The sequence below is a fragment of the Homarus americanus genome, unplaced genomic scaffold (assembly GCF_018991925.1).
Source record: "Homarus americanus isolate GMGI-L3 unplaced genomic scaffold, GMGI_Hamer_2.0 scaffold32871, whole genome shotgun sequence".
In the NCBI taxonomy this organism is placed as follows: Eukaryota; Metazoa; Arthropoda; class Malacostraca; order Decapoda; family Nephropidae; genus Homarus; species Homarus americanus.
This window is the reverse complement of record NW_024748870.1, coordinates 3745575-3758852: the sequence shown is the minus strand read 5'-3', so window position 1 is coordinate 3758852 and position 13278 is coordinate 3745575. Positions and strand designations below refer to the sequence as shown.

General features: G+C 40.2%; 1 protein-coding gene across 1 annotated transcript in view; it reads left to right on the top strand.

The window, feature by feature from the left end:
* LOC121853164 (basement membrane-specific heparan sulfate proteoglycan core protein-like) overlaps positions 1–13278 on the top strand; it is a 476204-nt gene that overhangs the window by 80516 nt on the left and 382410 nt on the right. Inside the window, exon 2 of the mRNA XM_042347127.1 lies at positions 11405–11618. Coding sequence (XP_042203061.1) covers positions 11405–11618 — 214 coding nt within the window. The remainder of the gene's footprint in view (positions 1–11404; positions 11619–13278) is intronic.

Genomic DNA, 13278 nt, shown 5'->3' with positions numbered 1-13278 from the left:
CTCCCCCTCCCTTCCTCCACCGCTAAATTATTATTTCCTTCAACCTCTCGCCTCCCTTCTTACTCCTCCTGTGTACAGTTTCTCAGAGACTCGCTACTTCATAAACTCCTCTTCATGTGTGGCCAGCATAGTAGGCGCTTTGCTCCTAGTGTACATTACCTTTACAGATACACCCTCAGTACACCACACATACACCCTCACTACACCAGAGATACACCCTGCTGGTGGTGTGACCGTCGCCTAACCTAACCTAACATACAGTATATACCTGCGCCGTACCAGACTCGTTGCTCCACACAATACAGTGCCGGCTCTCTCTCTCTCTCTCTCTCTCTCTCTCTCTCTCTCTCTCTCTCTCTCTCTCTCTCTCTCTCTCTCTCTCTCTCTCTCTCTCTCTCTCTCTCAGTAGCTCCTTCTCCCCTATCTCAACTTGGCACTCCTCTTCTTCCCGTCACTCTCACTTACACCCTCTTTGTAGTGTGTGTGTGGTGGTGCTAGAGTGAACCCTGACCTGCCAGTCTCGTGGGCTGTTGGTGGTGAATATTCTAGTATTTCTCTCTTTTGCTTTCCGTTAAAACACAAGCGGTGATTTTAAATGGTACATTTCTTGGTCCAGTGCAACTGTATATCATTCACATCCGTCAGATTAATTTTCAACACACTGCTCAGATGGGCTCCCAGTGCTCCTGTTGGGTTCTCGTGACTGCTAAAACTTATATTTTTAAAGACATTTATAGTGAAATTCGATAACGTGAGCAACAGCACAAGGTACTGTGATTGTTACAAAACATAACTATGTTCGTTCTTATGGCCCTTGTGGCATAGTATAACTCGTCAGGTCTACACCGCAGCTCCTGCAGGTTTGAGTTATTAAAGAAATTCTATGTTTTTTATTTTATTAAAAAGCGCATTGATAGCAAGTGACTAGTCTTATTAACAAGAACTTTCGTGAAAATACATCCTCGATAAATGCCAGTAATGAAAGTCAGTGGACTGCATTGTACTAGTGTCTAATATACAAACTGATTCTCAAATTTACCCAAACTCCTCAGTGTAAACTTGTTAACTAAGGGTAACGTCATCCATAGACAGGAGGAATATTGAGAAAAGGCCTCGAGAAAAAGTTCCTGAGACATTTTGTGTTACAAGCTGGTAACAAGTACTGTAGTTTTGGGGTATTTCGAAGGCGCTAAATCCGAATCTGCCTGTTACCAGAACAAATTATCCTCCCAAGTTAACTAAAATCGGTAAAGAAAACATAACGGCAAACTCTGTAAAATGTAATGAATGATGCACATTGCACACCTATGCAAGGATAATTCCACTGGTCGGACAAATTCTGCCTTGTACTGTCGTATCCAATGATATAAGATATCTATTATATATATTCTATAAATATATTATCGATTAGAAAGTCTGATCGTGAACCATATCTTTCATCTCACCCGACACGCTCCACCCTGCAGTCACAAAATACGTTTATATTTATACATATGCTTTCTTTCGTTTTCACTTATGTAAATTACAGTGTTATTCAGTATTGTACATCCTCCATCGTCTGATTGCTGCCAATGTTCTTCAGCATGAACTGATGTCAGTACCAATCTCTGTTGCTGAGACAAATGGATCCCTAAGACCTGGTGGTTCTAAGGCTATTCTTGCTGAGTGTCTAACTGCTAACATCAACTGTTCAGCAACAATCACACTGCAGGGTACATCTTGTCTTCATTGATGGATAAGTATCAATAATTGCAATGGGTAAGCCCCCGGGATGCAAGACATTTGGAGACTTGGCAGCTAATTTTGTTGCTAAGGTTATATACATCATTAAGTGCCAGGTACAACAGGGTTGACCTTGTGTTAGATAGATACAGGGATGATTCCACCAAGGCTTCAGCCAGGCAAAGGAGGACCAAGGCAATTCGACTAATTTGGCGCATTATTAAAGCCACGACACACCCTGTCAAAAGCTGGACAAACTTCACAGCCTTTTCAGATAATAAGGGATGTTTTTGTCCAAGGCATTGATAAACCAGACTCCAGCTGACAAGACTGTCGTTGTTGGTGGTGGATTTGCTGACCAGCGTGAACCTAGAAGTAACAATCCCACCCTTCCTTACCAGAGAACAGTGGATGGGTGCATTACGATGAGTGGACACTCGTCGCTATTCTGACGAAGCTTAGTGCCATTCCAGACAGCTGCATGGAAATGCTGACATGCCAGTACAGAACTGGTTGCGAGACTGTGATGCAAATGTCGAAAATCTAAATTACTCCGCACCCCGGCATGTCAATGCAGTGAAAATGCATGAACACGAGAGACCAGTAAATCCAGTTATTCAGTGAACGTTGTATCATAATGTACAACAGTGAAATTGTAAATAGCGATTTTATTGCTCAGTGGTGTAAGAGTAGGTAACTGGAGGGCAGTGATCAGGAATGTTGGTTATATGTTAAGTGAATTTATTTACTCATAATGGCAGTGATGTTTTGAGCTCTATTTGTTAATGCAATGTGACCAAGTGTTTAGTCCAGAGTGGATCAAATTTGTCAGTGAAATGTTGAGAGTATTAGTTTTGTTTGTGATATTTTCAGTATTTTGAGTTATGTTTTATATATGTTTTCTGCTCTAGTTATAAAGGAGATGAAAAGAAACAATACACATAAGCATCGCAGATTCTATTGTATTCACATAATTAGCAGGAAGTAGGCAGCTACCAAACAGGGAGGTACTACCGCCTGAGAAGATATTGGAAGCATAGTGTGTTGTCTAATGGTAGACCCTGCTGCCATATGTGACCAAGTCCCAGGTTGATGATCTGACTTTCTGCCTCATTTACACACAATTGCAGGGCCTCAATTGTTTCTCTTACCATTGACAACACAACATACATATACTGTAGTATATTGTTTCTCACTTTGATCTTTTTTTTTCATTTTTGGATTTCTTTGTGGTTCTTTGTTATTATTATTATTATTATTATTATTATTATTATTATTATTATTATTATTATTATCATCATTATTATCTTATTATTTTATTTAAAACAAAAAATTCTGATCATAAAAGTTATTTATTATAAATTATTATTATTATTATTATTATTATTATTATTATTATTATTATTATTATGATTATTATTATTATTATTATTATTATTATTATTATTATTATTATTATTATTATTATTACTTTTTTATCATCATTAAATTGTGGCCTCCAGCCTCCCCCAATAGCCACAGCTTCGCCTCCATTTTATTACCTTAATATTAAATATCTTGATACATAAGTAGCTATCCTATCTGTGTTGAATAAGTCGAGCCGCAGATCTATGCGGCATTCAGTGACTGTAGCCTCATAGTCAATATCTGCAGCTGTTGTCGGCTTTGGGGCCGAAGCTCTCGTTCCCCTGAGGCAGAGCAAAGCCGACCGAAGGAGAGAGAAGGACAGTCGACATCACATCCAGGCTGTAACATAACTTCTGGGCTGCTGCTTGTGTTCGGAGATCACCTCCGTGAGTCTGGCGTAGAAGCATCTTGCACTTGGTCCCATCCCACCAGAGGTTGTGAACACTAGAGGAGTGAAGCTGCCTTGATCAACGTTCTGAATTCTCTCCCCGTATCCCCTTATCTTATTCTCGTTCCTCCTGTGTGCAGCATCGAGGGCTAAGTTACTACTACTACTACTACATTTTCGCCCCCCAGGCCCCAATGTGGGTCAGTGACCTATGCCCTGGTGGGCTAATCCCTCAACTACTCATAATATCGAGTTTCCGGGCAGCAGTCTTTGAAACGCCATTTTGTGTCTCAATTGACCAAGAGTATTTGGTATTACCAGTGATTTTTAAACTCGGCACACCTGAATTAACTTCAAATGGTTATTAACTAGTTTGTAACAAAAAGATGCCTGCGGGTGTTAGAATTCCTGAAATCTCCACCTGTCTTAGTTTACCTCTTGGCCAGAAGATGCTCGTATACCTGCTCGTGTGTATATGGCTCCTGAGGTGCGTGGTGGCCGTGATCCCAGCGTCTAAGGATGCATTCAGGAGAGCATCGATCATTATAGATGACTGGACCTTGGCTTCTCCCCCCCCCCCTCCCTCCCTCCCTCCCTCTCTCTCTCTCAGCCACTCCTGACGTTATACAAACACTCTCTCTGGCTCTCACCAAGTATTTTGTTCTTAGAATTTCTCCATCGCCGCCACCTTTCTCCTGGCACTGCCTCACTCCACCTCACTCCACCTCACTCCTCTTCTCCACCTCACTCCTCAACTCCACCTCACTCTTCAACTCCACCTCACTCCTCTTCTCCACCTCACTCCTCTACTCCACCTCACTCCTTTACTTCACCTCACTCCTCAACTCCACCTCACTCCTCTTCTCCACCTCACTCCTCAACTCCACCTCACTCCTCAACTCCACTTTATTTGTTTATTTACACACTTTTTATCCTGCCCAAATGGCGTTTTTCAGTAGAGTTGTGCCTTTATCCCTCCTTATAAGGACGCTGGATGATCGTTAGTGTCACACGCATCACAAAGCAGTCGAGCATTATAGTACGTATTGAGACAGAGTTGGGCGAGTGTCATGACCCCTAGTGTGGGGTTTTGTGACCCCTTGGTGTGGGGGTGTCATGTCCCCTGCTGTGGGGGTGTCATGACCCTTGTTGTGGGGGTGTCAGGACCCTTGTTGTGGGGGTGTTATAACCCCTGGTGTAGGGAGTCATGACCCCTAGTGTGGGGTTTTGTGACCCCAGGTTTTATGTGGAACAGGAGGCACATAATTCCGTGCACAACTTGTTAAACTCGCCATCTTAGCCTCCTCGCCCTTTATGCATTTAAATGGGAGCAATTTGAGGGCCCCGGCGCTATGATTCCACGGATTTGAGGCCGAGGAACTCTCCCCCCCCCCTATTCCTGCCTCACATCTCCGCCCTTTCTATTCCAACTGATGTTTTGTAGTGACAGTTTTGTATGTCACAGTTGGTGGTGATCCTTGACACACTCAACATCCGCGTCAAGTGAGTGGTGGTGAGTAGTGATCCTTGACACTCAACACCTGCGTCATGTGAGTGGTGATGGGTGGTGATCCTTGACACAATCAACACCCGCGCCATGTCCCGGCCATAAGTTAGTGGTGAGGAAGCAGGGAGGAGTGAGAGCCTCATCTGGCCCCCGCCTTGGTAAGCCCTCTTAAGCCCCTCGGCCGCCGCCTCACTCACGGCAACTTACTCCATCTAACTTTTACTCAGTTAGTGGCCTTTATGGTCTAGTGGTGAGCCGCTGCGGCCACTCTGGTGCCACATTAATCATTCGCTCCACCTCAAGGAGGTTGTCTGTTTTGACTGAGGTAGACATGTCCGTTGTGAAGGTGTTTAAGGTGGTGACCCACGTATGTCATTCTTGTTTTGTAGGGTTCACAAGTACCACACGAAGATTGTTTATTTCAACACCTCAACAATATATATATCTTAACCACTACAAACGAACCTTGGTATCTCAAATTGTGCATTTCAGAAGTATTTTCCTCTATATACACTATTCCACTTATATTCATGGTTTCATTATTGGTTGAATGGAAGGTTAATATTCTTCCATTGGCTGTCCGCAGGTTCCCGCCTTGTTTACCCGAGGTCAAACTCGTCACTTGAGTCAGCTGTCTCCTTTCCTCCTCCTCCGTGAGGTTAGGTTGGTTCCTTTGGTATGATAATAGGTTGTTTTTTGGGGCGTTTTGGGGTGTTTTACTCAAATTTGACCTCCATTTTGGTGCAAATTAGCAATTTGTTAATAATGAAAATATATATTTTTTTTTGCAAAAACTGCGAACTTACACAAGAAGTCGAAATAGGCGAAGTGGCCAGTATTCCCCAAACAAGTTTCAAATGAAGGTGATTCGAGTAAATTACTCAAAAAAAAAAAAAATAAATAAATAAATAAATATTCTCTTACTAAATCTGAGAACAGCCAATGGACGAATATGTACTGAATGTGATCATACAGTACTTGAATGACTCCCGATTCCTCACCTCGAATAACACGTAACAGTAATTTAAGAGTTTGATGAATCGGGCACACAACACAAACTGTACAACAGCATCATATTTTATTTTTCATTAAAATTTAATATTAAAGGTCTTTTCTATGAGTTACAACAAAAGAGTAGTTCTTATGGCAATATTAACTACATCATTATGCTTTTTAACTAAACTAGCTCTTCTTGTGTTCTTGTGTACTCACTTATATTCACGATTCTTTACTACAGTAATTAACGTCCATGCGAACACTTCAGCAGCTATCTCTCGTCTGTCTGCTTCTTTGTTCACGAGTGTTTCCCTAATGTATGGGAAGAAGTTTATATTTGGCAGAATATCTCCCCTAGGGATATCAAGGTTAATAGCTAATGTGAGGAACTGTAACTTGCAACATCTTTTTGTTACTTTTCTATAGTTCTGAGGATACACCCCATTTCGTCGCCAATACCCCAACTCGTCACCTATATCAGTTCCTTTTCGTCATCACTAACAGTTGCTGGTACAGTATTAGTGACAAATTGTAAGCTATTATTTTACACTAATAGAAATTACACATGTACTGTACACAGATGACTCGAGAAGTATTGTGTTATTATTATACATGATTATTAATTATTTAATAAAGAAAACGATTCAACATTGGCAAATAAACAAAATACTGAACAAATGAAGGTGATTTGCCACGAGCCCATGAACCACCGAGCAGTGAGATGATTACAGGCGTATTAACAATGTTTTTATTTTATATTTTCGTCTTTAATAAATTGTCTAAGTGTTTTTTATTATTTTATTTCCCAAGCAACAGTTATTTTCGTGTAATAATGATGGGAATGAACGGAGTGACGAAATGGGGTAAAGCAGTGGTTAAGAAACTAGTTAAAAATAGTTGTGACGAAGCGGGTTGTTGACGATATGGGCAGACCCCAGTCCCGAGGCACTTCAGATAATCCAACAAATGTCAATCAGTACCAGGGCCGGATTCAGGAGTGGGCAAAGTGGGCAGCTGCCCAGGGGTCTCCACAATCCAGGAGCTTCCACATATTACAATATTTTATTTATTTGTTTATTCATTTGGATTATTTTTATTTTCATTCTTTAAAATTCATGGGAATTTGTACACTATCAATAAATATACAGTTAATTAAAAATTTCTTAATGTTCTAATTTCCTCAATATAACTGCATATGGCTTCAAAATTCTCCAGTGTTCAAATTTCAAAATTTTCCCGGGGGGCTTACAGCGCCCCCCCGGAACTCCCAGATGTTTAGGCTCACTTCGCTCGCCACCCCACCCTCTTGGGTAGTTATAAAGAGGGGGGGGGGCTCCACAAAGAGGCTGCCCTTGGGCCTCCACGGGTCTTAATCCGGCACTGATCAGTACAGTTAATAGGGGTTTGTAAAGTTATCTTTTTTGTGTCGACTGATGTGGTCTTGTAAGAGTTATCGTGCTTATAATACTTGTAGCATGTCTACATCCGCACAATATAGCGGATAGGTTGTCGACTGAAGTGATGGTCAGACCATAAATCATATCTAGAGTCGGAGGCTTTGATGCCAACGATGGCTCACCACGAAACACTCCCGAAAACTTCATGATCATACCATCACTTCTTTCACCTCCCAGAATACTAAATTGTTGGATTTTCACTTTTGTTTCAGTTCGACTGTAGTCAATAATAATATATCGTAGACATTAACTGCGAGACCTTGAGCATTTTCATTGAATTTAATGGAGTCATTATGAGAGGGATATTCAAATAATTTACAAACACGGTTTGCAATTGAAGGCTCAGTCACAACTCGTATTTTATTTTTTCAAGAAAGTCTCGCCTGACATCAATTCAAGGCTTTAGTACTGTAGTGAGCCACATGCGGCCCATCAGGCTTCTGAGTACGGCCACTAGACAAATGTTTCATGATTGTCCACACACATGAACAAATCAAACCAGAAACGACACAGATTTAACCATTTCTCGAATTATTAAGTATTTTTGGAATTGGTGAAAATTCGTTTTTATCCCATGTCCCTATCAGGGGTGAGGGGAAGGCTGTATGTAAAGGTGATTGGTGGATCTGTTTTTGGCTGTATCACTGTCAGGATAAATATTAAACAAACCAAAGGTAACATTTTTATAATAATAAACTATTCATTGTTGTTTAAGGTCATGAGAAGTTCCAAATGTTCGTATATTTGTTTAAATAATAAAGAAAATTTGATGTGAGAATCTTGTGGCAGCCCTGGGTGTAGTTGAGTTGCCAATTCATTTATATAATTTTCTTCATTATTTAAACAAATAACGAAAATTTGGAAACTTTTCATGACCTTAAATAACAATGAATAGTTTATTATTATAAAAATTCTACCTTTGGTTTGTTTAATAATTATCCTGACATTGATATAGCCGAAACCAGATCCACCAATCACAATCACCTTTACATACAGCCTTCCTTTACCAAGTGTTGCCAGGTAAAATTGCGAGCACGAGACCCAGGGTGGGATCGGTTTTTTTTTTTGTAGAGAAAGGAGGGTGAAAGAAGATTAGAGGTGGGGGAAGGAAGTTATAGTTCGGAAATTGAAGAAGTTGAGGAGGTAAGAGAGGGCTGGCTTAGCGCCTAGCTAAGCTAATAGTGTGTTAGGGTTGTGTCATGGGTTAGTTATTGTCTGTCGGTACAGGCACTAGACATCCAAGGGGTGCCCCCCCCCCAACCCTGGCCGAAATATCTATTGGAAAAGAACGAATATTAACCTTGAAATTTGGTGGGATTTATACTAACATCATATTATAATATTTCTATAATTTGAATTGATTTAACTTTATTCTTTCATTACTGTGTTTAGATTCACACATGCAGTAGCTTTATTTATTTTTTGTTATGGCAACACTTCAATCTTCATGATCAACTGCGTGCTACACCCGGTAGTTGTGCTTCCCTATGATGTAATGTAAGGTACAGTAGTTGTAAATAAATATTGTTCACTGCTCCCACCAAAGTCTAATTAAACCAGGTTAACCCACGCCCAGGAGCTAATTATGTGATGCCATTGGCTGGTAAAGGAAGAAAACGGTAGTAAGGGAGGACTAGTTTATTATCATTGTATTAGAAGATATTCCTGCCATATTTCTTGATTTTCTCACCCCTTAGCACATTATCTCTCAGTTAGCCACTTTAACTTCTCATGTAATCATTATTTTTAAGATGTTCCTCTTCTTATTATTAAAAAAAATATTATTAACAATTCTCTTCTTCCTCTGTTTATTATTGTTTATATTCTTATTATTTTGCTGCCAGTATCAGTGTAAAACCAATTAAATAATCATAGGCATATGGGCTAGCTTAGGGTTGACATATCTGAACATTAAAAAAAAACAGGACGTTCCCGAAGACATCATGTGCCCCCCACCCCCCCGCCTGGCACACACTGGCGCTATGTAACCTTGATGCAGCCGGGACCGTTTTATGCTCTGGAAAAGTACAACAAATCGTAAGCACTAGCTGTGGCACCAAGCGACTAAGATCAAACACTGTCACTGCAGGTTAAAGACTGGCCAACCACCGGTCACCGTCATAGAGGTTACCCCCACAAACTGCTAGCAGCTAAGTTGACAACACCGTACAGGCGGACACGTGACTTATCAGCTGACGAGAACTGAACAAGATCTCTACTGTTTCCACCTCCCCTCTCTCACAGTCTCTTTCTCTCGCCATTACAGTTTCATGTTTTTTTTTCCGTGGAGAAAATGATGGAAGCTGAAATTCCGGACTTTTGAAGAATTTAAAAAATTCCTTCCGGATGAAGATTTCGAGACCTAAATGGAGGACATGTCCGGGAAAATACGGACGTATGGCAACCCTAGGCTAGCTATTTACTGGGATGGGACTGAAGGAATACAAGAATTATATAAAATAGTTAAAAGTGAATAGTAAAAATTATTAATGATTATAATTATCATCATTCTCTCTCTCCCAGTACAGTAAATCAGGGCATACAAGTACTGTACTGTAGAGGTTTTCAATTTATTAATATGGCCACTAGATATATTATAGATGACAAGGCGATACAACAGTTTCAAGCAACAAATAGGTACTTGTCTCTCCACATCCGGTTTCCTGGCTGAACATTAGACTTTAGGGAATCTAAATTAAAACCCGCCAACGGCTCTAAAGTATTGCCCTTCCTCGGGTCCGACTAATTACCCAAATGTAGCCGCAATGAAGTCAAATGATGGTCGTACAAGCGTAAATCGGGCTGTGAATCACTTCTCGATTATTATTTGGTGTCATAAAGTAAAAAAAAATTGGTAAACTTAATTTAATCTGAGTTAATAGATCGAGTGCATGTACCTAACCTAACACAGGAGCTTGTGGACATCCTTTATAGCAGGGGCTTGCAAACTTTTTGCATATAGGGCCACAATAAAAACCATATGATGCATGATGGGCCATATAATCACTATATTGTTTTTAAAATTCAGAATTAATGATAAATCTAAAGCCTAAAAAAAATTTCCTAAAAAAAATATGGGAACTCGGAATCACTGGACAGTATTATCAGTGTGATCGCTGAATCTTGATACCATTTATTACACTGATCTTACACTTTTCAAAATTGATATAGCATTATAACAGAATTGTTACATTTATAATTTCTCATAACTGCCGGGTATTCGGTTTCTTTACACCATTAATGAGGCTTCACACTTTACAGGTTGTAGAGGTCATCATGCAGGTCAATATATTGAGTGTTAAGCCTTGGGTGTGGGGGCCGCAGAGAGGGATCATGGTAATTTCAGAAGTGTGCCGCATTGACAGGCTTCAAGGGCCGCATGTGACCCTCGGTCCGCAGTTTGCACAACCCTGTTAAGAGTATAATCATTGCTGTTTTGTTTGACTACATTTGAAGCCCCAGACAATGTTGGAATCACTTTATGAATGAATGTGATTACTGAGATGCAGACATGGCCACATGTTCGGAAAGACCACCAAGGGATGAAACACAATACTTTGGTCATATAATTGGGGATGAGGGAACAATAACAGAAATATTAATGGGCAAAGTTGAGGGTAGGAGGGCCAGGGGAAGGCAGAGACTGGGATGGATGAGTGAAATTAAAAATTGGGTCCCCAGAGAGATGCAAAACCTTAGGGGATTGGTAAAAACAACTCAGAAATGTTTAGAGTGGAGGACTGTGGTCGCCAACCCTGAGGTCAGATATGTGGACGGTACGCTGAATGATTGATTGAAGTCAAGATTAAACAAATAATCACACCCCATCTTTCTGATTCATTCTATGTGTTGTTTACAGTACAGTATTTTTTGGTATACACCTGTATGTGTTGTACAGTATTTTTATTTATGTTGCTTTTGTTTCAGAATGACGAAGACTTAATATTTGACGATGAGGGTGTCGTGCGTGCCCGGCGTGAGGTGGAGGTTGCCCCAGTGGCTGAGCCCCTGCAGGACTCCTCAAACATTCATTCCCACTCTGGCAGACAACGTAGGCAACTTTTCTCCAATCCTTTTGGAAGTACATCTGATGATGAGGATGATGAAGGTTCAGCTATCGAAGGCTCTGGCATGGAACCACGTAAGTATTGTGTGTGTGTTTAATATTATTATGAAGTAATTTCCTCTTATGTATGAAACTTAAGTTAAATGGTAGAACCGATGGCCATTTTTTTATTCAGTGAGGTATCTCTTGTGTTGACCTATGATATTATGAGTTCTGTATAAAATTGTATTAATTTATTAAGTACGTTCAGTATGGTATACAGTAATATCCTTGAGCAAGTGATGCAGGCAGGCCAAATGATATGATGATATAGGATGGTCTCCCTTTATTCTGTTGGATCTACTGTAGGAAGTGTTGGTATTGTCACTCTCCTCTCCCTCCATGAATGAAGGATTGTACACTCTCTGTATACTGTACAATACATACACCCTTTACACACAAGCCTACAGTAGGCATTTACTGTTCACTTTGCTATGTACTGTACAGTATGTTTGGAACTTTCACACCATACTGAATGTACAGTACATATAATTACAGTTGGGTCTCACTTTATGCGGTTAATATAACCCACAGGGTACCCGCGGAAAGTGAGAAACGCGTAAAATGAACAACATAACATATGGGATTAATTGAAATAGAGACCGGGCCGACCCCCAAACTCCACTTTTTCAGACACAATGCCTACGTTGTAGTAAAAATAACTTCTAAATTTTATGATGGTATGCACACATAATTAATAATTAAGAGAAATATCAATAATATTAGGTTTTTTAACACTTACATTAGTAGAAAAGATGGCTGGGCACACGGGGATGGGGGGTTGGTTCCGAGGCAGAGGGCAGATTATTGGCCCTCACCTGTATCACTTGTATCAATTGTATCACTATCCACCACAGAGGCTTGCAGGGCCTCTTTGTCAAACCCCTCAAAGTCCATATAAGTCCATATCCTCACTATCATTATCACTGTCACTGACTTGGGCTGGCTGTGGTGGGTGGCGGGTGAAGAACTCGGTAATGTTTTTATGACTGGGCGAGGTTGTGCGCACCCTGCTCATGCCGTTCTCCGCGTAAAAGGGTACACACACACACCGCCGAAAGTGAGCATTCCGTGTTCGGCAGGGTACCGCGTAAACGTGGAAACACGTAAAGTGGGACTGCGTAAAGCGAGGGTTGACTGTATATATATATATATATATATATATATATATATATATATATATATATATATATATATATATATATATATATATATATATATATATATATATATATATATATATATATATATATATATATATATATATAGTATATATAAATTGGTTATAGAACACATAAAATAAAAGTTCAAGAGTAACTGACGGACATTACCCTTACAGGCAGTGTGGGTACAGCATACTGCAGACCAAACCTTTTTTCAGTACTCGAGCAAGCAAGGTGGCCATCACTGCAATTGACCATTTTCAACTGTAAAGATTAGACCCATTCACAGTTTGATGACCTGGGGGTGTGCCCTGGCCGACAAAAGCAGTAATTGAAGGACTGGAGGCTAGCATTATATGTCTTTCCAATTAAACGTGTGTACCCAGGCTCTTTTCGTTTACACTATCAGCTGGATTGTGCAATTTCACACAAACACCACACTAATATGTATGTGAAGGATTTCCTGTTTCTTTGCATATAATTTCTTCTTCCTATTTTTTTAAACACTTTGTTTGTATAGATAATATGTTCAT